This window comes from Thermobia domestica, chromosome 15 (genome assembly GCF_964235325.1).
Source record: "Thermobia domestica chromosome 15, izTheDome1.hap1.1, whole genome shotgun sequence".
In the NCBI taxonomy this organism is placed as follows: domain Eukaryota; kingdom Metazoa; phylum Arthropoda; class Insecta; order Zygentoma; family Lepismatidae; genus Thermobia; species Thermobia domestica.
In genome coordinates, this window is record NC_137468.1 from 132,998,509 (window position 1) to 133,026,435 (window position 27,927).

At 35.1% G+C, this 27,927-nt stretch overlaps 1 protein-coding gene across 2 annotated transcripts in view; it reads right to left on the reverse strand.

The window, feature by feature from the left end:
* Positions 1-20,929, reverse strand: part of LOC145671243 (uncharacterized) — a 110,899-nt gene extending 89,970 nt beyond the window's left edge. For both annotated transcript variants that reach the window (XM_081740155.1, XM_081740154.1), the window contains exons 1-2: positions 20,646-20,929; positions 2,614-3,330 (exon numbers count right to left, since the gene is read on the reverse strand). In XM_081740155.1, the coding sequence (XP_081596281.1) occupies positions 2,614-3,330; positions 20,646-20,768 (840 nt within the window). In that variant the 5' untranslated portion in view covers positions 20,769-20,929. The remainder of the gene's footprint in view (positions 1-2,613; positions 3,331-20,645) is intronic.
* Positions 20,930-27,927: the final 6,998 nt, after the last annotated feature.

Consider the following 27,927-nt stretch of genomic DNA (forward strand, 5'->3'; position numbering starts at 1 on the left):
TTCACTTTACCTCCCAAAAAATAACTTTTAGTGACAAATTTGTAAAAAAGTAACTTTTAGTGACCAACTTGAAAAAAAGTAGCTTTTAGTTAAAAAAGTAACTCGCTATGAGCCCTGTACATGCCAATAAGTATTATTTTATGAGCTACCTATTTTTATGAATTTGGAGTTACTCGGGTCAATTCGGGTAAAGAGCACAGCTAAATAAGGAACATAAATCACAAACAGTAACATTAACCAAATTTGAATTACTTTACTACTTATATAATTTTATTTTGCACGAACCTCTGAATTGTAACTTACGTAATTAGATTTTAGGCTATAAAATCAACATTTTTGATATCAGAATGGACATTTCCTTTTTGACCGAAAGTTGTAATTTAAAGACACCATCGTGTATAACTAGTCTTTAATATACCACATACCAAAAATCTCAGAAAAATATTTCTTCGTTACGGAGATACAACGCTTCAAACAATGGAAAAATAAGCTGCCTACGTTACGGCAACAAGAATAAGGGTTTTGGCTGACATCACAGATCCGTATTGCTTGTGAGTCGCATTGGAAGTTTCAGGGAATCTTTTCATATTGCAGCTTTTCACTGCAAACTACAAATATATTTAGTAGAATAGTGAAAGAAAAAGTGACAAAATAAGTAAAACACTTACTGTATATAAACGTAATATGTTAATAAGACCTATTTTTCTAGCTTCAAATACATTAATGGTCATTTGTAATGTTCAATCATTACAAATATTTTAGATGCTTATACACTTAAGCAGGATTACTTTACTATTGTATTACCCCCAAAACATTAGGAGTCTAAGCACTATATCAGTTCAAATTAAGTCAATCGCAATTTGAGAATATCTAGGCCACCATATTATAGCTTTTCTTTATTTTGAAGATTTGTCGTGAATCTCTATGCTATTATACTACGGCTACAAATAAGCACTTTCTGCACCAAAAAGCTCTTAATCCCTTTAAAATTATTCGTATCCTATTACATCCTTTCATTTTTTCTACTATGTACTGTGCATATTAGCAATTGGTTTCCCCACACCATTACTACAACTATTCTTATCTTAATGCTACAAGAATCGTATTATATAGCGCTTTACTTTCTTACTATATTTCTACAAGGGAAGTACTTTTGTGGTCACCGCGGTGGTTTGAAGCTGAAGACAGCTGTAGCGAATAGAAGCCGACAGATGGTTAGTCTGCCGAAAGACCATTATAAACAAGGTAAGTGCTCGAGAATTTTTCTTGTGACCTAGGCACCATAATAATACAATTTCATACATGGGCCTACATAATTTTATTTTGGATTTAACTTATTTAGGAGCCAAAAAATCATAAAAGCAAACGTTTGAAGCGATTCTGACGTTTCCTCCCACACGATCATTCCATCGATTCTTTTTATAATCATTCACTCTCATTAATCATCCGTCTCCCTTTGCCTACAGGACATAAAAGTAGAAATTTCATTTTATTTTATTCAGTCATAGTTTGTTATCATTACTGTGAGACCATATCTATTTATTTGTTGGTTAAAATGTTAACTCACGTGTTGAAAACGCTTTAGCCAATTTGTAAATGTTTACATGGACTAATATAAACAATTTACGAGTATGTTCCACTGGCTAAAGAAAACGACAGTAAGCGTGAAGATATTATGATGAAATAATATTGCTAATGTGTAAAGTAGTTCGATAATAGCAATGGTAAATTATCAGAATGCTCATGGACATAATTATCATCATAAGTTTGTGTCCTTGTGCTGAACTAAGTAAAGAATTTAGGTTACTTTTACTCGGAGAAATGTTTTTTCATGCATTTATTTCCTTGGACTTCCCCCTGAGCGCATTACTATCGAATCCACGATGAACTTGCATGTAAGAAATTAGCACTCCACTATCAAATAAGTATGCTTTTATATTGTTGATTTTTTCTTAAGAATGAATAAAATTCGCTTCGTAAGGTCGGTCGGTGACCGAAACATGAGAATATTAATTAGTTTCTTACCTTAGGCTGCAAACAATGTCAGTAATATAGCAAATTAGTACACTTCAACTTTGGCCTAAGGTATTCAAGTGTATTGAAACAATTGGTAATAAATAAATAAATAGCTTTCTTTTAATAAACTTTAAATTATGTTACTTTTCTTATTCTTTGTATTATTAGCAACGTCATACACATTTGAAAAACATGCATCGTATCTAACGCTAAGCCGTTTCCCTTGTGAGCGGCGCAGACCTTTTTCCCTGTACTGACCTGTGACGTACAAACATGGTAGTCATTATTTTAAGCACACGAGTAGCAGACCGGAATTCAATACCAAATTTCGACCAGTTAGAATCATCGCATGAGTGAAAGAAAATGTTATCCATAATCAGCTAGCTCTGAAGTTTTTTTTTTTTTTTTTTTTTTTGAGCAATAAAAAAAAATTTAGTGGAAATGTCGATTACTTCTTGGTGTGACATATTTGCTACTATAATTAACTTCAAAGGTATTATTGTTATTACTTAGAATATCAAATTAATTTTACATAATAAAGATTATATAAGATGTATTATGCACTATGCACTTAAATTACATAAATTCAATACTCACAGACGAAGGTAAAAGCCCTGCCGGGCCTGGAAATTTCCGTTCCCTGCTCTTACGTTCCTCATGAGATAGTGAATGATCTTCAGAACTTAAATTTTTTGAATGTCCTTTTCCACTGGAGTTCCTTGCACCGTCTAACTTAAAAGAAGACTTTTCAGATAACGTAGAGAGCAAAACTTCATCCCTTTGAATATTGAATGTGGTACTCTGTGACTGTTCTAACTTTGTGTGACAATCACGAGATTTATTGCACTCACTAATTGTGCTGTTTTCTTGTGTATAACTGGAATTACAGTTTGTAAGGTTAACTAGCTGTCCAGCATTGTCCGTAGTGAATTTGTCTAGGTCATTAACAGTAACTGATGTAAAAAACTTTCTGTGTGAAGCGTCCTGATAGTCCGAAAAATGAAACGCAGTACCTGTGGATAAACACTGAAGAATACTTCCTTCTGACTTGCTACCAATAATACGGTTATTTTCACCTGCACTATGTGTATCAAAGTTTTTATCAAGATCACAGTTTCTTTCTTTACTATGCTGAAAAAGTATTCTGGTTCCAAGTGCAGATGATGTCTCGGAATTATTAAGATCATCTTTTTCTCTAAGTTTTTTTGTTTTATTCTCATCTATTTTCTCTATCTCTAGTACTCTTTTACCAGACAAATCAGGTGAAGTTGAATTATGGGTAGCTTCCAAAGCAAAAGCGCTTTTCAAAAAATCCTGTAAAAAGCAAAAACATTACTAGGAGAATGGTACATTATTTTTTTCCTCACTTTTAATCAATTATGAGATATAGATAAGAACTTTCATGTTGTGAGCAGTTCGATACAAATTTCAATAAAAGATAAATAAATCAATATGTAAGATGTTTTACAAAATAATGCAAAAGGATAGCATTTAAAATAGCAATTGAAAAGAAAACATTGTGTGGAAGTCTGCATTTACTAATGTTAAAAAAAATAAAGAAACAACTAGCCTCTCACATCTTTCTTAAACTTTTTCTCACCACATAAATACATCTGAGGAAAAAGTGCGCCCCTGTGAAGATGATATTAAAATCCAAATATATTGTTACAGATAAGAATGCGAGTATATTACACTTCTCTGATATGACAACATTGGGCTAAAGATAAAACAAAGACCGGTGAAGATCTCGTAACACACAATTTGCGTGATTAAAAAAATGGCAAGTAAAACGGCCAAATAAATTCAAAAAATTGCTCTAAAATATGGCAAAATAAATTTTAAAATGGTATTTGGTCTAGGAATTAATTCGTGCGGGTGGACAAGAGATGGCGCAACGAACGGAGCGTCCCACAGTTCCGTGTATCCACACATGTGTTGCAAACCCCTGTCATCGCGTATCGTTCGTAGTATAGGGCAGTGGATTAAAGCGTCAACAACACCAGTTTGTAGTTAAGTGAACATGGCGCAATTTGTGCCTGATAAAGTGTTTTTGCGGGGTGTCCTGCTGCATTACTTTAACATGCAGAAAAGTGCGACTGAAAGTCATCGTATTTTGGTGGAAGTGTATGGGGACCATGCTCTAGCTGAGCGAACGTGTCAGAAGTGGTTTGCACGGTTTAGAAGTGGTGATTTCGGCTTGGCAGACCAAGAGCGAGCTGGACAGCCAAAAAAATTTCAAGACGAAGAACTGACAGCATTGCTCGAGCAGGATTCGTGTCAAACGCAGGAACAACTTGCAGCAGCATTAGGCGTTGATCAAACAACAGTCTCCAAACGCTTGAAAGCCATGGGAATGATTCAAAAGATGTCACATTGGGTTCCACATGAATTGAAAGACAGAGACGTTGAAAGACGAAAAACCATTTGCGAATTGCTGCTTCAACGACAGAGCAGAAAGGGGTTTCTGCATCGAATTATTACGGGTGATGAGAAGTGGATCCATTACGAGAACCCTAAACGAAAAAAGGCCTGGGTGAAACCAGGTGAACCAGGTCCATCACAACCAAAACGAGATATTCACTGTGCAAAGGTTATGCTGTGCATATGGTGGGATATGAAAGGTGTGGTGTACTATGAGCTGCTGCAACCGGGTGAAACTATGAATGGAGAACGTTATCGACGACAATTAATGCGTTTGAAGCAAGCTCTGGCCAGAACACGACCAGAATGGGAGAACAGACATGATAAACTTATTGTTCAACATGATAACGCTCGCCCACATGTCGCAGAACCGGTCAAAACCTATTTAGAAAATGTCGGATGGGAAGTTTTACCCCACCCGCCGTATTCACCAGACGTTGCTCCTTCGGACTACTACTTGTTCGATTGCATGAACAACGATTTGATTGGACAGCGGTTTACTTCTTCAGAAGATATCGAAACATGGGTCTCTGACTGGATCGCTTCCAAGGATGAGGACTTCTTTCGCCACGGAATCCGTACATTGCCTGACAGATGGGCGAAAGTGGTGGCTAGCGATGGACAATATTTTTCTTAAGGTATTTATGTATTTTGTGTTTGTACTACAGCTTCAATGTGTGCGTACCAACCGCACGAATTAATTCCTAGACCAAATATTTCATGTGGCAGAAATGAGCATATTCGTTTTATTTTTAAGGCTTCATCTCAGTATCTTAGTTAAAAAAAAAAAAAAAAAAAAAAAAAAAAAATCGTTGAACCGCCGTACCTCAAGTTGATTCGACATTAGATTATTCGTGAAGTAATAGATTTTACTGGTAATTTTGAAAACATTGATCCCAGATTGTCTAACTGACAAAACTTTGAACATGTTTACTTGATCATTCCCGGTAAACTGGAAGATCATATCAAGAACACTGTTTGCGTAGGGTCAATATTTCTCTCCAGTTCATTTATTAAATTGTTACGAAAAATAGATTCCTTGATGTTCGTACAGATCACATGAATATCACGAATCGCACCACCCATAGAAAATTAAATCATCTAACACAGTAAGTCGCTAAAGGTCCTCATTCCTTATGAAGAAACTAGTTAACGAGGGCACAACCATACATACTAAACTTCAACATCATATTTCTTTGTGTGAACAATATTTTAATAGCTTCTACGTTTATTTTCTTGTCACCTGCATCGAAAAAAATGAAATGAAATCTTTGAGTTTTACGTCCCACGGTTATGCCGGTTAGGCTAAAGGAGGCGGTGATGATGAGTAATGAATGAAATGGTGGAATGAAGGAAGTGGGAGGAAACGGGAGAACCCCGAGAAAACCCACGCACACGGTGTTTGTCCACCACAAAGTTCACTTGGCGGGGGCTCACCTGCATCGAGTTTTTAATGATATAAAAACGATAACTTCCATGTCTTCCATGTTTTATTTGGTATGCTTGCATTGCGAAGAATGGGGACTGGAGAACATGACGAGAGCTAAAGCAGGCGAGTTACTTTTGTGCTTTTTTTCTTGTTTACTAAATACGTACGAATGTATATTGTATTACTACACAAAAGTAGTGCCTTCCATATGTTAAATGTTTCGAGCTTCGTACTATTTAGAAATAACGAAAACAATAGGCTGTTGTCAGTTTACTTAATATGAGCTTACTACGCATCTTCATATAGTCCAAGATTGATCTGCATCTTTCTCCCTATAGTACTCGCGCGCAGTCGTGAAGCTTGGGCTTTAAACCAACATAGAAATATTTTGCTTGAGCTCCGATACATCGGAAAACTTCGATACAATTCGTGGAACAACTTAGCGAGCGCACACTTGGGAAATCGTCAAAAACTGAAATTCACCAACGGGTCATTCCAAGTCAGTTCAACTAGGGCTTTTAACCCACTATCTCAGATTTGGATGAAATTTGGTAGTGTTATAAAACTTTTTATTCTGATTACGAATGTATAAATTTTATTGCAAAAGCATCAGTGGTTCAAAAGTTATTGCATTTCAAAAATGAGAAGAAAATCCATTTTTAACAGTCGCCACACGATATTTCCCCGTTTAGAAGAACACTAAATCATATTTCGGTTCCTATTAATGCCAGAAACATGATTCTTTCTTTATTCAGATTATCTTTAAGTTGTTTACCATTAAAAACATGAAAACTTTCCTTAGAGCTGATAGAAAATTTATAAAGTCATTTGAACGGTAACATTTTGAGAAAAAAAACTAGAACGCCATTTTGGAAACTTCAAACTTGTATTTCTCAAAATTCCCATCATGAATTTCAATGAATTTGCTTTTGTTTGAAAGCTTATTACGTCTAGCTTCACATATACAAAAATTGTGATGGGCCATAAAAGCACTGAGGAGATATCCCAGTCAGTGTTGCCAACTGATTGCGAAATAAACATTTTCTAATAACTTTCATACGATTTAACATATCCGCCCCAAAATTGGTATAAGTACTCTTCGATATCCTAGAAACACGTCTGTGAGCATTACCACTTCTCCCAAGCAAACCATTGTCAGGGTTGCCTGTCACAGCGTTAAATGTATCTGTGCCACATTTTTGAGTAACCTTATTACATCTATTTTCACCATACAAAAATTCTGATAGGCCATCCAAGTACTGAGGAAATATTCCAGTGTAGCCAACTGATTGAGAAAAACTTTCTAATAACTTCCATACGATTTAACATACCCCCTCCCAAAAAATATTGGTATAAGTACTCTTCGGTATCCTGGAAATACGCCTGTAAGCATTACCACTCCTCGCAAGCAACCCAGTTATCAGGGTTGAATGTCACAGCGTTAGACGTATCTGTGCCCACACTTTGCATTATTACGCGCGACATTACAAATATACGAAATCGTGTGGACCAAATGCCCCTAATTACTGAACCACCCATTTCGTATATTCACTCTGCTGTCATTTCCAAACAATAGCGAAATTCGTCTTTTACTTTCTTTCTTTCTTTGAAAATGTCCATGACACTAGAAAAAATACTATATGGTTCAAAGCTGTAAATTTTTCCGAAAGTCAGAGTTAGTGAATGTATTTGAAAATCTTCCAAATTTTGCTTATCCCTCATAACGGAGGGCGTATCAGCTAGTATATCTATAACAAGTAAAGTCTTATGCTGCTGTTCTAATTTAGTATTGTTATTGTCAGAATTAAGGAAACTGTTGTATCTCAATGTGATTTCTCCAACTAATTATGGCTATTCAACACAAAAGTTACTGCATTTTTTCAGATGATATGGAACATGACGTACCAACAGTCTTTCAAACACAGAAACTGGCAATGTCGGATTTAAAACAAAATTTTCCTCGCGTAATAAAAGTAGTATATTTCACTGATGGTTGTGGAGCCCAATATAAAAACTGCAAAGCCTTCTTTCTTAAATCTTGACTTCCACGCAAGTGATTTCCATGGTATGATGGCAAAATGGTCTTTTTTTGCTACCAGCCTTGGAAAGTTCCGACGATGGAATTGGTGGGGATTTTAACCGGGTTGTGACAAGCAAATCTGCAGAGACTATTGTCTAATCCAATAAATACATGTGCCCTTATGTTTCATTTCTGTGAAGAAAACATCATTAACACAGTGTTTTTCTTTGTGTATAAAGAAGAAATGGCTGTTGTTCGTGCCACACTTCAACAAAGATTTCTGGGAGCAGAAACTATTCCAGGAACGTGTGGAATGGAGTTTTGAAAAAAAAAAAAAAAAATGTCCATTAAGACAGGAGCGAAGCGTACAAGTTTGGATGAAGATTTGTTAGTGAATAGTGATGAAGGTGATGCATCAGTAAATTTTCTACTTCCCCATGGTCCATCTCCCTAATTTTATTGGGCTGAAAATAATTCCTGTTGTGTTCCGTTTGCTGATATCTTATGTAAAGTGGATATAACAACTACTACTGGCAGAACATACCAGTTATCTCCAAAGTCTCTAAAAGTAGTTACTTCAATGTGGGAAACGTTTACAAAAAGCACCTGATGTTAATATCTAATTACAGCAAAACCGAACATTTATTATATGTGCCATAACATGTAGGCCTATAATACTATCAAGCTTTATTATATTTGCTTCTTTGGTACTTATTCTGATTAACATCTAAAAATGCTAATGCCCATTTAGGGTTCAGATTATTGTATTGTTTCCCTTACCTATAAATTTTCGAAACTCTCTATTTCTCCTCAATACTTGGATGGCCCAACACAACTTTTGTATAGTGAAAATATATGTAATAAAGTTACTGCAAAATGTGGCACAGATACATCTAACGCTATGACAGGCAACCCTGACAACTGGGTTGCTTGGGAAAAGTGATAATGCTCACAGACGTGCTTCAAGGATACCGAATGTATTTATACCAATTTTGGGGTGGATATGTTACATCGTATGGAAGTTATTAGAAAATGTTCATTTCGCAATCAGTTGGCAATACTGACTGGGGTACCTCCTCAGTGCTTGGATGACCCATTACAATTTTTGTATATGTGAAACTAGGTGTAATAAGCTTTCAAACAAAAGCAAATTCATTGAAAGCCATGATGGGGATTTTGAGAAATAAAGGTTTGAAATTTACAAAATGGCGTTTTAGTTAGGTTTTTTTCCCCTCAAAATGTTACCTTTCAAATGATTTTATAAATTTTCTATCAGCTCTAAGGAAAGTTTTCATGTTTTTAATGGTAAACAACTTAAAGATAATCTGAATAAAGAAAGAATCATGTTTCAGGCATTAATAGGAACCGAAATATGATTGTTTTAGTGTTCTTCCTAAACGAGGAAATATCGTATGGCGACTGTTAAAAATGGACTTTCTTCTCATTTTTGAAATGCAATAACTTCTGAACCACTGATGCTATTGCAATAAAATTTACACCCTCGTAATCAGCATAAAAAGGTTTAAAACACTACCGAAGTTCATCTAAATCTGAGATAATGGGTTAAATTTTCCCCAAATTCTGGTTGAATTGACGTGGAATGACCCCCAAGAATGTTGCCGCACCTTGAAGACATAGTAGATGAGTATTGTCTGTCACACAAGTTTATGCATGTTTTCCGCGGGATATCCTTTGCTCCTTGAAGCCATGGAAGATATGAGAAAATCAGTTCGCTTAATATAACTGACCTTAAAAACTTTTAAAGCTGTTTATCCTGGTAAAACAACTACACATATTACGTTTGCAAATGCAATTTATACAACAAATTATACGAATAGTGTGACGAGCAGGGAAAGCAGAGAAACTGTTACATGGTAAGACGACAGAAGCAAAAATCACAAGCTGAATGTTTAGAGTATATCAAGAAACAAGCAGCGAGTATTTGGCGTAGTGGGTAACGTTCTAACCTACCGATCAGCTGGTCCATCTTCATCAACTGCACTTTTCTTTCTTTTCGTCAAAGGAAGATCCATTACTTGTAGTATTTGTTCTTTTTTTTTTTTTTTTTTTTTTTTTTTTTTTTTTTTTTTTTTTTTGTCGAAAGAATAACCATTACTTGTAGTATTAGTTTTATATATGGTTTTATTCTGCCAGTTTTTTTCTTATTCTTGTCTAAGGTTATAATATAAAACTGCAAGTATGATTCTACCTAGGTAGACCAAAAATAAGGATGTTCTAGATTTTTTTCCATTAATATAAAAATAAGCTTACATCCGAAACTAAATATACAAGTAATTGAAATGAAAGTAGCAAGTTGGTGAGTCACCACCGGGCAGAAGAGCAAAGCAAATATAACTTGAGGCGCTTTCAAGTGCCTGTCGTATCTCTGTCTTAACTGTGAACTGAACATACTTTGTTTAAAACAACGTTATCAATGAAATATTGGTCTGTATGAAAACAAAGAGAAGAGGAACGAAACAATATTAGTATTTTTTGCTTTTATTATTAGATGTTTCAGTATGTTGAAAAAAGATATCACGTTTACTATTTAATGAGAATATGATTAATAAACTAGTGTTCATACCGAGTGGAAATACAATATGTATTCTGAAAGGTCATATTCTATTTGGGAATATTCAGGTGAGAATGAAAAGAATGTAACATTTATGGTATCAACCCTATCAAGAGATTGATTCCTGATGAAAGTTCATTTAGTTTAGGATCATAAGTTGTAGAACCATGCCTCTAGTCTCCGTGCTGAAAGGGATGTTACACTCCCAATGAACCAACTGATAAGTCTTAGAACCATCAGTTTCAGGAAAGTTGATTGATTTGTGAACTGTGAAAGGTCTCTATTGATCTACAAGCCATTCATGGAGCAATTTCCACATAACCCAAAATAAAGTCACAAATCTGCGTATAAAAGTTGATCGCTCACTGAACTTTTGTGAACCATAGAATTAAGCTTGATTTTTAGCTTCCTAAAATTGTGCTTCTAGGTTCCTAATACGGGTTTCAAAAGACCCGTAAATATATTCTAAAAATCAAAAAACAGAATACACAATTCATTTAAAAATATAGGTTGGAGCAATCTTTAAAGGTCAGACATGAACTAGTTGAAATACTCATTCTTCGAACGAGAAGAATAAGTTTATGAAAATATTATTTCCGGAATATTCAAACCTCTTCCCCAATAGAATAGCATATCAATAGAAGTGAAATAAAAAAAGATCCAACTGAATCCAACTGCTATCTTCTAGATTTATTTTAAACGGCTAAAATATTTACTCACTTTGGCCAGTTTATGAACGCAAAATGAGAAATTTGGATATTGTAGCAGTTGCCTTGCTTTCTTTGCTAGAGTTGGAATTTCCGAAAGATGGACCATGTCGTTACAGATATGTAAGGAGGAGTTTCATCTTCCCATGATGAGAGATTTGTCAGAAACTAATTTTTGAAATATATTTTTAATACTCTTTTCCTCGCTTAGAGGGGCTGCGGTGGCTCAGTGGTGGAGCGTTCACCTCTGGTGCTTGGGGTCCCGGGTTCGATCCAACCCCCGCCAAGTGAACTTTGTGGTGGACAAACACCGCGTGCGTGGGTTTTCTCGGGGTTCTCCCGTTTCCTCCCACTTCCTTCATTCCACCATTTCATTCATTACTCATCATCACCGTCTCCTTTAGACTAACCGGCATAAGCGTGGGACGTAAAACTCAAAGATTTCATTTTTTCCTCGCTTAGAACATGTATTGTACGAAAGTAATACAAGAAAAACCCGGCCAGAGTTAACTAGCAAGGTGAAAGCAGACTTTGGTAAATTAATTTCGGGACTATCCTTCGCGAAACAGTAGTGCACATTTAAAGTGTTAATATTATAAACTGGATGAGTAACAGCCAGAAATAGTGGGTAAAAGCGTCTTAAAGATCCCAACTCACTGTATGTATGTCACGACGCGTGAAGTTATCGAGTGACGGCGTGGCAGAGCTAGGAGGATCCTCGACTCCCGTGCAAGGGGTCCTGGGTTCTATTCCTGCTCGTCTTTTTTTTTTTTTTTTTTTTTGCTTTAACCAATAAAGTAGTATTTGTAACTACAAGTAAAATATTAATTCATTATATATTTATAATACATAAAACAATAGAAATGTTCAAATCAGTTGTAAAAACTCTGAATATTTCATGTTAACGAGCCATAAAATGTAACCCATTCCGCGTTGTATATTGATGCCACGGGCTCTATTATGGTTAGTACAGTCGTTGTGTAAAAAATGTTCTTGACGCTTCGTGTCTATATCTGTGAACAGTGTGGAAATTGACCGGACTTCTGCAAAAGGGGATGGATTGTGCTTCAGACGACACTAGCATGGCAAACTATGACAGTTGTAGCCGAGGCGTCATTTAGTTGAAGGGACAATTGCCCCTCAATATTTTGAGGAATAAATATACCTTGATCGATTGTCTACTAATATACTAGTACAAAACGTGAAAGTCTTATGTCGCTGGGCCTCTTGCCCCCATCAAGCGAAGTCTGAAATGACACAGCTGGTTATAGCATACCTCCAGTATTACCAAAAGGAATTTCTCCCTCATCCCACTTGTAATTCGCACACTGTCCACAGATATAGACACGAAGCTTCAATAATATTTTTTACACAACTACTGTGCTAACCATAATATAACTCGTAATATCAATATATAACGCGGAATAGGTTACATTTTATTGCTAGTTAACATGGAACATTGAAAGATTTGACAACTGATTTGAACACTTCTATTGTTTTTATGCATTATAAGCATATTGTGAATTAATATTTTATGGCTACTTTATTGGTTAAGGCAAAAAAAAAAAAAAAAAAAAGCTGACTCGATCGAGAATCGAACGCGGGACCCTTTGCACGGGGATCGTAGATGCTCTGCCAGACCGTCACTTGATAACTATACGCGTCGTATCATATATGCGAGAGTAAAACTCTTTAAGACGCTTTTTCTCCACTATTTTTGGCTATTATTCTCTTCCAGTTTGTAATATTAACACTGTGAATATGTATTACTACTCGCGAAGGACAGACCCGAAGTTCACTTACCAAAGTCTGCTTTCCCCTTGTAAGAAATGGTCACCTGGCGAACTTGGACACTATTTGGAGAATAATCAACTATGCATGAATGACAAAAGAAAAAAAATTAGGTGGAAATACACACGAAGAGAAGTTCTGGGGATTGAAGTGAAGGTTAGCAATGAAACTCAATAAGCACATATTTTAATGTAGCCGCAATCAATCAGCACCAACTGAAAGCGCAACTAAACACTTCACACACGCGTAAGAAATAGTCGTTCCGTTGGGATAAATAATCTGTTAATCACGTCTTCAAACCTTATAAAAAGTTACTTTTTTTTTCGTTCCGCACATCAGATTCTGTTTTTCAATTACTTCTAATGCTAAACTTAAATCCACTATTACTTCTTTCCTCATGCTCACTTCCACTTGAAATGTTATATTTAGACATAGTTGACCATCCTCCAAATTGTATCGAAGTTTCGTCAAGTTTCCAGTGAACGTCAGCTAATCACTTTCTTCCAAGTACTAAATGTATTCACATATTCATTTCAAACGGCAAATTCGATTCCCGTGATGATCGGACAGACAATCACGATGCCACTTTTACATATTGACCGCGTATTTAGAACTTGCCCCCTTTTCCTCTCAAAAGCGGATGTTTAAGGACAACGGAAGATGGGCTCACATTTTTTAAAATAAGGTGTTTATGTCTATTTCATCTTCTTATGATACACATGTTAATGAATTATAGAAACCCGACTGAACCAAATGATAATTACGTTATCACAAGACACAACCTCGATGTCATCATTCTTAAACATTGAGCAAAAATTATATACATTGCCCCAAGTCTCCACTGAATACCGAAATTTCTAAATACGGTAGGGCATGTACACACTCGTTTTAAATAAGGTTTTTATATATGAAGTTTCATCTTATAAACGTTAGATATTCTATTTTTGGCATAAATTTTTAACCTAATCTCCTCTGTTAGGACATGCAATTTAATAAAAATGGCGTGACAATCCAGTTCAAGGTATGTGTTCCTTATGTTAGTAAAATTCATTTCAAACGGTTCATCTATTTTCCGTTAAGACAGACAACATATTTCTCATTTATATGCTATGTAGATATAAATTAATAGTATTGTTACTGTCTTGTTATTTATTTATTTAAGTTATTTATTGATATAAAAAATGAGGTGTTATGTTTAATGTTTAACAATACCTAGCATTTTCCATGTTATAAACAGTCAAGTAGGAAATTTTGTGTGTAATATTTATATTACATTGAATTTAATGTGTCACGCTAGTAGCAAATTAAGAATGAATGCTAAAACATTGTTCAGTTTCAGTTCTCGAGATATTTTCTTTCCTGTCTTTCTATTATTTTGTTAATAGATTACAAAACACTGACACCTGAATTTTGCATGTATGGTATTTAACATTTTTTCCCATATACTTTTCTCAACGTTTAAGTCCTGTAGGCTAATGGAGACAGATTATTAACGAAAATAAATTCTAGTAAAATTTTAATTGACCCTTGACGGGAATCGAACACGAGACTACAAGAATCAAAAACGTACGCGCTAGCCACTAGACCAGCAGAAAGCATGTAATATTTACTAACAGTATCAAACAAATTCTACGTGTGTATGATGACGTTTCGTCGCCCCATTTTTGTTCCAGTTCCAACACCAGTATAATAATAGGGTCTGTTCTAACCCCAACGGATAAAAACTGACTGTGATCAGATACTTTTTTCTAAAAACGGTGTCCTATTCTCCGCGGGAGCTCATGTGTTTCGAATCATACATTAAGCTGTAACTCCATGTTTCATATAGCCTCGCTGCTGAATGGGACGCTAAAATCAAATTTACTATTATAACTAATAACAGACATTCTAGAAAGAGCTCTGCAGACCATTTCTTTATAATAAACTTTTTTCCGTATGAAACAGAACAAACATATATGTATAATAATAAGATTTCTGTAAAATCTTCCGAAGTATTCAAACACATAAAAAAAAATGATATAGGAACTTCTACCAAAAATAGGTTCTAGCAGGCAAGGTAGGCTATTTTTGGCATTATTCAGTTTGATCAGTCGCTACATTTGCTAATGAAATGTTGACTTTACATGCTCTCCCTGAAATATATGCAAAGAAAACAATATCTTTTGATCAAAAATCCGGTGTTGATACGTTAATTTATATAAAAACCGGGAAACAGGAGCTGGTTCAGTCTGTATTTATCGCTACTTTAGTCAGTTTGTAACGACAATATTATAACCATGGGACGTCAAACTTATGTTGCGTTCTTCAAGGTTTGAAGTTGTGAACATATTTCAAATTCTATCGAGAATCAAATTCGTGGTGTATATTTCAAGGTGAAGTTTCCCTATCTATTCAAGAAACTTGTATTTCAGCATATAAGGGCATTTCATTACAGTTTATTTCATTATAAATCATTGCTTAATTCTATTATAGAATTGTTTATATATTTGTCATATTATCTTCGACATTTTCAAGTATAAATGTACTATTTTTTTTTTTCATTTCTTTATATAATGAAATGTAATCCCATAGTGACATTTTGCACTATGATTTCTGTTTCGTTAAGAACTAAAGGTGAGTATTTTATATCTAAACGAAAAGTAAAATTAATTATATTTAGTTCCAGAATTAAAGATGATGAAAGTCAATGTGCTGACCACACACAAAACAACTGAAATCCATCTCCTTGACCATAGCTAATTATAGACTGCAACTGAAGAGAATTCAATTTATTTTTGAGCTGTAAACTTATTCATAGTTTTTACTAACAGTAAACTCTAGAACAGTTTTACGCTTGTACACTTCTACTTTATCTTGTTCGCTTGACAATAAGTACATAAATAAATACTTGCAGAATATCGAAATCACATCTTAAACTATAACCATATTTTTCCTTTCTACTGGAGTCCTACTTGATCAACGAAAAAATAAATAGTAGTAGGACGAAGATTCGAACACGGGTCGCGGGAATGGGAATTCTACACGGATCCAACGAGCTACGGAACAAGATACACAAGTCATCCACTCTATAAATATATGCCAATAACCGTAAGCTTCACACTGGGAAAGAGCGTTGTTTTTCCTATTTATTAAGTTTTACGGTATTTCTGTAGCGTCTTGTGTTAATTGCAAAGAGAAATCATGCAGTTATCGACTTGGTTAGAGATTGAGCTTATAAAATCTTTAAAACATATAATTATCGCAAGGTGGTAGCAAGGAATGCGTATCGATTTCATTCTCATAGTAAGAGGCAAAAGATACTATCCCGCGAAAATCATGAATGAACTGTGACAGACAATACTTAATAAAAGCATTTAAGAATTACCAATAATAACAATGCACAATGCACTGTCAATAATAACAAAGCACAGAAATAACCACTGTAACAATTATTCTAAAACGGTAACAATACCACGAACAGTAATAACGAAAAATCAATTAAAGGAACTTGGCGCCAATCCGACAACAATGTACTCTCGGGAGATGTCTACCGTGTAGTGCGAGAGACAACACTGACAAAATTTGATGGGTGAGGGTTGACGAACAGAACAAACCCGCGCGTTCTACTGGGTGGTGAAATCGGTAGATCTTGGTCAAGCTTCACGACTCGGCACGAAACCTATAATCACCTTATAGTGATGGTCATGATTACCATTTTTCTTTGCCTGATGCTAAAAATTTCGCATAGCCTTTCAGGAACTAACTACAATCACTAATAACTATACATTTTGACGTTGCATTTTATTTCATCGGCCGAGGACGGCTGCTACAATTTTGTGGGTAACGTCAATCCTATACGAGCGTGCGTTGCGTTCTTTTGTTTGCGGCTGAAGTTTGGTATAGATTTATAAGTATGTTAAAAATTTTCCCGGCTTGAAAGGAATAATTAGCTTAATTTCCCGGTAAATTTTGTAATTTTGGGGAATATAACCATTTTAAACATTCCCTGAGGACGCTACGGTGTTATTCTATTTCACTGAATCATAGTTTTTTTTTTTTTTAATTTACAGATGATATGTCTAATGTTGTTTCAAAAGAGGCATGCGTCAAAATAATTCTTAATAATGTATGCTTCAATCCACGCAAGAGTCCACAAGAGTGTTGTCATGCACTGAATTTGTGTGTGAAATCATGATCTGTTACGATAACCTGTCCGACAGGTAATGCATCGGCCTTTGTGATGCAGCGTTGGTCCAAGATATTTAGGCTTTGGTTAGGCGAATTTCATATTCCTGGCCAATTTAGAATTCATGTATGATTCCGTAGAATAGAATAAAACGTTACTTTTTCTGCAAATTAGTAATTTTATTTATTGCTAAATTAAAAAATAAAAAAGCTACGCAGGTGGCCCCCAAATTATCGAAATTTAAGGGGAGCTGATAGAACTATATGAAACTTAAAGACCAAACAAACGTAAAAAGGGCTGATATTTAGTATCTCCCTGTTCACCTGATAGTGATTATGGTTCAGTTTATAGTGATTACGGTTCGTTCTTCGTAACTGTGATGTAGTCGTTGATGATTTGTTGTAGTATTGGGTAACGTGTGGCACTTTAACGCCCTTATGAAGTCGTTTGACATGCATGTTTCTTTTTAGTGTAGTTTGGGCATTGAAGATGATCATGATTTACTTGACTTGTTTTTTCGTGCGACGTGAAGGATGTTTGTGAATTTGCGCCTTTTACAAAGCGAGGTGTTAAGTGATTTTGAGACAGCTTTGAGGTGGTGTCAGCATCGTGGGCTTTTACCCACTTCAAAACTGTGCATTAAATGTTCTGAATATGATTTTAGAAATTCGTGAACGTGGTCATGGGTTTGGTAGGTTTCGATGTCGTAATTTGAAAGATCACGTTGATAAAAAGTCTGTTGATCATCTGTGTGAATTTTTGTGGCGCCGTGATGTGAAAATGTGTGTGGATGCATTTGATCAATTGGTCGAGGATATTAAGCATGTTTATCCTGGTTGATTTTCCATATTTTAACTTCGTTCGTTTTTTTCTGTGGTGGATTTTCACTATGGGTAAGTATTTTTAAAAAATATTTATTTATATGCACATATAAGATTTACAACACTGTTGCTTACTTTACAAAATATAGTTGAGCTAGGGACAGCGAAGAGAGTTAGAAGCCCCAAGGGCCCTTGTACTTCTACCTTTATCACAATTTAGACAAAAAGAAGGTACTCGGTTCTGGAACCATGAAACTAGTTGGAAGTTGTTCGGTGTGTTTTTCTGTGTTGGAATATTTGTTTTGAAGGGATTTTTGGGAGGTGTGGGATCTCCCCCGCAAGATGCGATTTTTTTTTTTTTTTTTTTTTTTTTCTGGGATTGGGTAGGTAAGTGTGGTATATATTGGTGGAAATGTGTCGTGATGTGTTTCGGGGTTTTCATTAAGGTTATCGGAATTGTTCACTTGGATTTGCAGTGATCGTTCAGAACGGCGCCGGTTCCGGAGCCGTCGATGAATTTGGGGGAGATACTAAATGCCATCCGTAAGAAAGAAATAAAGATATCACTGCATGCTGACCAATTGCGAAGAAATAGAAAGTTTAATTTTATGACTATATGAAGGGCGTGGTGAGGACATATAAGACAAACCGACAATACAGCTTAATGTGTCAGTGTTTGAAACCTACTATCTTAGTAACGGGATGATTTTGGAACTTGGGGTGGGAGGGTCAAGATCAGCTAAAAAAAAAAAAAACTACCACGTTTACAGAAGAAATGCTTGACGTTACGTATGAGTAATTACTAAGTGCTAACATAACATTAACCTAATGTAACGCAAACCATCAAAAACAGAAAATATAAGAAGAAAGTAGGTAATTTAAGCAAAGAAACTCTAATATAACCTAATTCATCAAAAAATACAGAAAATATAGGAAGAAAGCAATTTAAGCAAAATATTCTGGCCCCCCAAATCCAAAAATATGCCTTAGTAACTAACCTAGATAGCGTGTGATCATAGAAATCAAGCAAATTATCTACGGTTGTCTATTGTCAATATCTATACTGCTGCTATTGTCACTTATTGCAAGGCATTCGGAGAATAAGAAAAGCAGTGAATTATAATTTATCAACAATTACTTCAAGTGGTGTCCCAAAAATAAACTTGCATGGTTTTGTGTTTGGCTATTGTTTAGCTCTGGAGGGCCAGGTTTCTAACAGGCTTTTTTGCGACATTCTATTAATATTCGGTTAGGTTAGGTTAATAACATTTAATTCAGACAATATTGCCGAGCGAGCGATAGCGAGTGAAGGTGGATTAGAGCTTCGCAGGGCACCTTATTTTTTTTTTTTTTTTTTTATCATCATTAGTGTTAACCCACCCATACTAAACACTTACCTTGTTTTTCTACAATTATTTCTGGCGTCCCCCTTGAGCTAAATTAAAGCTAAGTGAGGTATTGTCATTTTGTCTACTACAAATATGTTGATTACGATACAAATCTATGACAAGTGACATATTTTCATGTTACTCATCACAAACCTTGGAGTATGTTTAGTACAAGGGGTCCAAAAGCACGTAAAAAACACAAAATTTACAGGAGAAATGAATGATGCAAGTACTTAGACGTAACATAACGTAACCAAATCTAACCTAACATAAACCTAAGCTGAGCTGAACTAACCTAATATTAGTAGAAATAAGTGAAATTCTATCATTTTTTTGGGAAATTATGTGGAATCCCTACACTAATATAACATAACAGAAACTAACCTAACCTAAACTAACTTAACCTACCCTAAACTAACCGAATGTGAACAGAAATTACCAAAATTGTAACATTTTTTTAGAGGAAAGAGCTGGACCCCTTCTGCTAACCATAGGCCCAAACCTTTTACGGGGCAGTGAGAAGGAAATTACTGAATGAATTATAATTTGTCAACAATTGAGTTAAGTTCCGTATCGTCGGACCAGGAAATTTACCAGGTCAATTGGAGAGTTTATTTAAGTTTGTGAGGATGAATGAGTGAAAATCAGGTAAGTGAGGTAAGTGGAATACTTTTTTTTTTTTTTTTTTTTTTTAATGTTCTAAGCGGCAATGTATGTGGAGGCGGAAGACTATTTCGCGGAGAGGTACATTTCTTATGATATACTAGCGTAGAAGACAGTGTGGAAATGGCGGCTCTATGTCAAGGCTGTGACATATCATGTCTTACTTATGTGGAAGTGTATAAGAATAACGAACGACAATTAAAGAAAGTAGGCGTGTACAAGGGCAATGGATGTAATCCAACAAAATGTAACCGAATGCAGTACATTTCGGTTTATTCTTTTAGTTTTCAAAGTGGTCCGGCGATACAGCACAAAAGTCCAACAATTATTTCTGGTGGCTCTCATCATCACGAATACCAAGGCAGATGTTTTTATGTCGCCTCTCGCAAATCTTTTAGGGGACAATCAGAAGGAAATTAATGAAAGATTTATAATTCTTCAACAATTCTTTCTAGTGGTGTGCCAAAAATAAGCCAGTACGTTTAACTTCAAGAAAATAGTAAAATAACGTTTGTCAGCTCTCTGTTCCTTTGATCATGGGGTCCATCACCGGAACCTTCGCTCTCAAGAAAGAAAAAACAAAAAACCTGCTCCATATTTTTAATCCTCACTCTTCTATTATTCACATATGTTTGGCATCTTCAGCATTTACCTCATCTTCGTCTATGTCGAATTCCTCATCTGAAAGTTGGAACATATCTAATATTACCGCATGACGTGTTTCAACTTGTAGTAATAATTTATTGGTTAACGAAATAAATCTAATATCCTTCATCTAATCTTCTCTGCTAAGCCGAAATATTGATCCTTTGGCTTGATTAGCTAAGAACATAACCTTCCACTAAAAACAAAACTGCACCATTCCTCTAATATCACTTATACCAAATATTATACTCATATTTAAGCGCCATTGCGCCAGTCAGAGTTGCCAGGTCATGCAGGCAAAATATCTCTCTTGGACACAGTGATGCCAACCTGAAACATGAAATCCCGTCTCAAGAGGCAGAAATTCCTCCAAGAGAGATATTTTGCCTGCAACCTGAACATGGCAACTCTTGACTGGCGCAATGGCGCTTAAATCTTTGTTTATAAGGTTATTTTCCAATTGTGAGTGAATTATTCAAAAACTCCGATCGTCCACGTTTAACAAACAGTTTATAAACACATATTTTCCTTAACTGAATGAGACAAGTGAAAATACTAATGGAAATAAGTACATTTTGTTGTGAGTTTAGTATATCTATCATGCTTTTGTGCCATGATCTTCCAACGAACGTAATAAATCTAGATAAATTTCATTCTTCAGTCATTTCGTATGGAACGTTTTCGAAGTTGACGTTTCTCGTTTACCTTCTTCCGTTCATTCTGTTCTTTCTTTTATGTTTTGAAATATCAAAATACAGTTAATGTTGCTCGGCGCTGGGCGGGTCCAAGGGGGCGCTATAGCCCCCCCTTCGACCCTCAGGTATACACTGGTTGAAATGGACTTCAATCCTGTTTTACACTGGATAAATTGGCAAACAATGGTTTAGCCCTCCCTTGATCATATCCTGCATCCGCCACTATATATATTTATTTTTTTATTTTATTTTATTTATTTAACAATTACCAGATACAGCTCTGAGGCCATTTTATACTGGATATCTAACAATAACAACAACAATGGAAAGGATTTGGGAAGGTGTCGGCCAGGGCCTGTTTAGTGGGTACCATCCCGGCATTTGCCTGGTAGGATTGAGGGAAACCCTGGAAAACCCCAATCAGGATGGTCGGCAGCGGGAATCGAACCCGCGACCTTCCGAATGCGAAGCCAACGCTCTACCACTTGAGCTACTTCGCTCGGTATATATATAAATTCAAAAGTCATTCATAAATCATTTTAACACTAACATGCATTTTATAGTAACAATATTTAACAAAGATCCTTGGGTTTTACGTCCCACAGTTATGCCGGCTAGTCTATTAGCATCAGGGTGGAAAAAAATCATGATTTTTTTTAAAAAAATCATTTTTGTTGATTTTTTTTATTTAAATCGATTTTTTTGATTTAAATCAAATCTTTTTCCTCGTATAATACAAGTCGCGAACTGAAGAAAAAGCATTAGGAATTAGTATTAAATGCTAATTATGCCATTTAAGTGAAAGTATTGGGGTTGAATTTTGAATTATCCCCAATCGTTAACCTATATCAATCCCAAACAAAGTTTCTTAACCCTTTTAAATTATGGCTCTTTTTAAAGGTAAATTATAGATTTTTAGTCAAGCAGCTACAGTATCATCCCTATTTATCCTAGGATTATGGTACATTCATCACTCTCTTTAGAATAGAACAGCTTTTGAAACGGTAACATTCACATTTCCCTATCATGTCCCTGAAGCGGAAAATTTTGAGAGTAATCGGCATTTTTTTTTTTAAATTGATCCCCTCTGGATTCCCCTGTGTTAACGCACAGATCTCAAAATCAACTAGGAAATACTAAGGGCTATACTAAATGTGTATACAAAATTTCAAGATTCTATCATGAGTAGTAAGGGTGAGGAAACTATTTAACAATGAGCTAAGAACATTCCCACAATGCCCCAGATGACCCGGATGTATTATAAAAATTTCCTCAGACATCCCTATTTATCCTAAGATCATGATTTGTACATTATTCTCTTCAGAATAAAACAAATTTTCAAACGGTACCCTTCAAATGTCCCCATCATGTATCTGGGGCGGGTAAATCACGAAAAAAGGAATTTTCTGTTAAAAATGTCTTTTTTCTTAAATTTTTACCTCTGTGGACCCCTTCCCCTGTTTTAAGGCAGAGATTTGAAACAAATCTGAAAAATACTGAGGGGTGCACTGAGTAAACGTGCAAAATTTTAGTCTTGTAGGTGCAAAAGTAAGCCCGCGAAAAATAATATTCCCCAAATACCCCAGATTTCCGTATAAAGCAGGATCTCAGGTAACAGTTTCCTGAGAAATCGCTATTTATCCTAGGAGCATAGTACGTACATCATTTTCTTCAAAATAGAACAGCCTTTCAAACGGTATCATTCATATGTCTCCATCTGAGGCGGGAAAATCACGAAAAAAGGTATTTTTGTTTAAAATATCCTTTTTTGAAACATTTTGCCCCTCTGGACCCCGCTGTTTCCACGCAGAGATCTGAAAACATCTGAAAACTATAAAGGGGTGCACTGAACGAGTGTGCAAAATTTCAGTCTTCTGAGTGCAAAATGTAACCTGCCAAAAAATAATAATAATACGCATAACAAAAAATATCTTTTTAAATTTATGACGTCATCACACACTATGCCTCAACGCAGAAAGGCGTGGAAGTATATGTAACGTGTTCTAAAATGCCTCCAATCTTGAAGAAAATTACCTAAAAAGCCTTAATGGTACTTTTTTAATCGAATAATGAAGATTCTACCCTATCACCTAAAAATAGGTGATATAATTTAAAAGGTTAAGCATTAAGGAAAAAGTACAGCAATGTTTATCAAAATGACACTTTTTTTCACAAAAGTTACTGATATTTGGCAGGGGCCTATTTTAAAAAACCAAGAACTAGCTTGAGGCATGAAATACATAAATTTCGCCTAAAGTTATAAAATTAACAAAAAAAAGTGATAGGACCCCTCTAAATACGCCCTATTATTTGGGAACAAACAAACAGACACGCACAAAAAAGAATTTTCGTCTTAAATGACGATGGTGATTTCTTCGTTGGAATAGTTAACGATTTTAAAACCCAAACCCAATGTTACGAAAAGGAGAAAGCAGGATTGCTCCGTTACCTGTTCAAAACGGGATTTTCCCTAATCATCCTCTGCATGACACTTGTTTTCATACTGCACTGTACATTTGAGTCTCACTGTATTATGATTATTAACTTCCATAATCGAAATAACAGAACAGAAACGGGATTTTATTTATTTTCACTTTAAATTAATTTATTTCGAAGTTCGATTTAAATCAACGATTTTTATTTAAAAAATCAAGTGATTTAAATCTTGATTTAAATCGTGATTGAAATCAGACTGATTTAAATCAAACCACCCTGATTAGCATTAATTTCACGTTTATTGAAGACTCATCTGGGGGTTGGCAAGATGGCGTAGAATGTTCTACACAATAGAGCGTCATGCTCTTCAACTATTTCAATTTAATTTTTAACAACAATTTCAATTTTGGACATAATTTAGTGTATTACAATTTTTATAGTGTTATACATAATTTTTTGTATGTTCTACGCTTCTGCCTTCCTTTTTAATTCACAAACTAGTGTGGAAACAGAATTATTTGAAACAGGCCAATTCGTCCATTTTGGAACGGGCCACCTTCTACAATTATATTAACAACAAAAGGATTTAAAACAATTCTAGTGAAGCAGTCAACTTGACCTTAGTGCTGTGACTTTTTAATTATAAAATCTCACGCGAGGAGATTAATAGAATAGAAAAGACTCATCTGTCTATTCGCCCATAGATAATTTTGTTGACGTCAATCAATGGAATAGGCCTATATGATAAAGCCCATAAATCCTGCCAATCTTTACAAAAGTTCCCTTTATCCCTCTTTGAGAAATTATTGTAAAAAGCAAATAATATGGGATTTTTCCCACGGGTTGCCATCACTACTTAGACATGGTGTAAAATATCGGTAAAAATCCATATTTAAAAAAATTCAGACAAATTTGCAGTGATGGAGCTATAGTAAGCCTGGTGCCAGCCCCGACTCCACCATGATTCTTCTTCTGTAGTGGGCATGTTTCTAATTAAATTATTGAAAATCGTAGTACAGGTTTGTACTTCCACTTGTACTTTCCCAAGAACTCATGCTGAGAAATTCGAATACACAATTGCACATGATCACACATATACGGAGCGTCATCTAAACTAGAAGAGTCAATCCATTCTAAGTGATCACGCATGTGTCGCTCGACCATTTCCAGAGGAAACAACTGACGTAGAGGTCTGAATTTGTGAGTACATGTAGTCCGGGGTCATAAGTTAATACACAAAAATGTACAGACCTGTAGCTGCTACCAAAGGCCTGAAAAGAAAAATCGTAAAGTGGGAATTATGCCACTTTAGCATATTTCACTGTCCAATATCTCCAATGGGCCTAGATTGAAAAATCTGAAATTTTAGGGATAGTTAGTCCTTTAGTATACCATAATAGACAACAAAGCTCGTTTTTGCTTCTATGCAGAAAGGGGTCAAAGTACTCAGTAATGATGTCATACTCTAGGAAGTGTTTTGTTCATAAAATCTATTGGAAATTTGTTGTTGTGAAGAAAAATAAAGTAGGATGAATGGTTAGTCCTGTCAAGGGTCTCAAGCTCGTTTCTTTCCTCTAGTTCTAACGCTGTCTCAGTGATGCCAATTTAAAACATTATAAAATCCCATCTCAAGGGGCAAAAAAATTCCATTTTGTCTCTTAAATTCCCAGGTTATACTAATTACAAGTATGATATGTAATATGAAAATACAACTCTTGTGGGTGAATCATTTTGTACAATATGCAGTTAAATTACTTATCCATATTCATATTCATATTTATTTGCCTGTTCATAGCTTACAAATGAGGACAATCCTCAATTAAGCATTACAGTTGTCAGATATGATTTACATTCTCTATATATTATCAGTAAGGTAAGTTTCCACAGAGTAATAGCTTTTTTCTAACAATAATTCTAACAGAGTATTTCTGAATATCCGTTTTTCGTTAATGTCCTTATACTTTGTTGGTAATTTGTTATATAATTTTATACAATTCATATACACAGTTTTGCTAAAATTTGCATAATTCTGTTGCATAATTCTGCCTAGTATTATATGAATGAATCGTATTAGCTAAAGTAAATAAATCCTTGTGCTCGATTACATACATAATTGTGCGATATATATATAAACTAGGTAATGTCAATAATTTATATTTTTTAAAAATATTTTTACATGAGGATCGGTCAGGCATGCTAAACATTATTCTAATAATTTTTTTCTGTATTCGGAATGTACTAGCACTTATTCTCGAATTCCCCCAAAATATAACACCATAGTTTATTATTGAAAAAACTTTGCTATAGTATAAGGACATGACAGCTTCCTTGCACAAACTACCTTGCAACCTACGGAATGCAAAGCAGAGTGAACTGAGTTTAGTATTAATGTATTCAACACTAGCAGCGTTCACCCCGCTTCGCTGCGGTCACCCCGGAACGCAATAAACTTTGTTACTTAGATAATTTTTACTTTTTCGCTTTCAAGTGATATGATAAAAACCATAGAAGATTGCAGTAAATGTTAACATTATATCGCCTGTCATTTATGTTAACCCGCCCCGCTTCGCTGCGGTCACCCCGGAACGCAATAAACTTTGTTACTTAGATAATTTTTACTTTTTCGCTTTCAAGTGATATGATAAAAACCATAGTAGATTCCAGTAAATGTTAACATTATATCGCCTGTCATTTATGTTAACCCGCCGAGTGACACGGTCATGCGGGTTGCATATAAATACGTTTATTTTTACCTATGATGAAGTAACAAAGGATTTGTACGTTATGGACACTTGAATGGTCAATTATCTCAAGACACTGGTAATTAAAAATTAAAGTGATATGATAAAAACCATCTAGGGTCCAAATCCTAATAACCCCCCAAAAATGAAAGAAATTGGTTCAGCCGTATTAGCGTGATGAGGGAACAAAGGATTTGTACGTTCTCTTTTATATATAAGATGAGTATTCCATGTTAAATCTTCATTAACATATACTCCTAGAAATTTAATAGATGGTGTTTGACATAATTCTACAGTGTCTACAGTTATTGGTACAAGTTCATTTCTTTGGCCCGGGAATCGAAATTTGACAATGTTAGTTTTTCCTAAATTCATAGTTAATTTATTTATGTTTAACCAACTAATAATTTTTGTTAGCGTCTTTGAAGTGAGCCTTTCTGCTTCATTTACTGAGTCTCCACTGACAAGAACATTTATGTCATCAGCATACTATGTTGACTTCACACAGCCTAGACTGTTAACCAAATCATTAATATATACAACAACAAAAGAGGTCCCAATATTGATCCTTGTGGTACTCCTTTTGTTACTTTCATTAAAGATGATTTAAACATTTTTCTTCTGCCATTTACCTCTTTACAGATGCCAAGAGTTTGACTACGTTCAGATAAATACGACTTTATCCAATTGTTTGCCACACCTCTGATGCCATAAGAATACAATTTTTCTAGCAAAATACCATGGTCTATAGAATCAAACGCCTTAGATAAATCAACAAAAATACCAATTACATGCTTTCCTTTATTTATATCCATTGCTACATCAGAGATGAAATTAAAGATTGCAGTGTTGGTTGACTTCTGGCTTTGAAACCCGTGTTGACTTGTGGATATTATATTATTTAAAAGGAAAAAGTTATTTAGTCGCGCTTTCATTGCTAACTCAAATATTTTAGAAAAGCACGTCAAAACTGAAATAGGACGATAATTATTTAACTCCAATTTACTTCCCTTTTTATACACAGGTGTAACTCTAGCTAACTTAAGCCGCGTAGGAAAAATTCCTGTCAAAAATGAATGATTTATTATATGACAGAGTTGATGTGCAATAAGAAGAGAACTTTCCTTTACAATCATGGTTGGCACTTCATCCCAACCTGGAGAGCTGGAGCTTTTTAAGCTTTTTATTATTTGTAAGATTTCTTCTGGTGTAGCTGGTTTCAGGAAAAGCGACTTAGTTATTCCGCTCTGTAGCTTAGAGTTATTTTCTTGATGAGCTATTTTGATTGGGTTAAATGTTTCTAAAGTTAAGAAATATTTATTAAAATGATTTGCAATCTAATCTGGGTTACATACTACTTGAGAGTTTATTTTTATTGCATCAATTCCTGTTGTTTTTACCTTATTCATCTTACCAT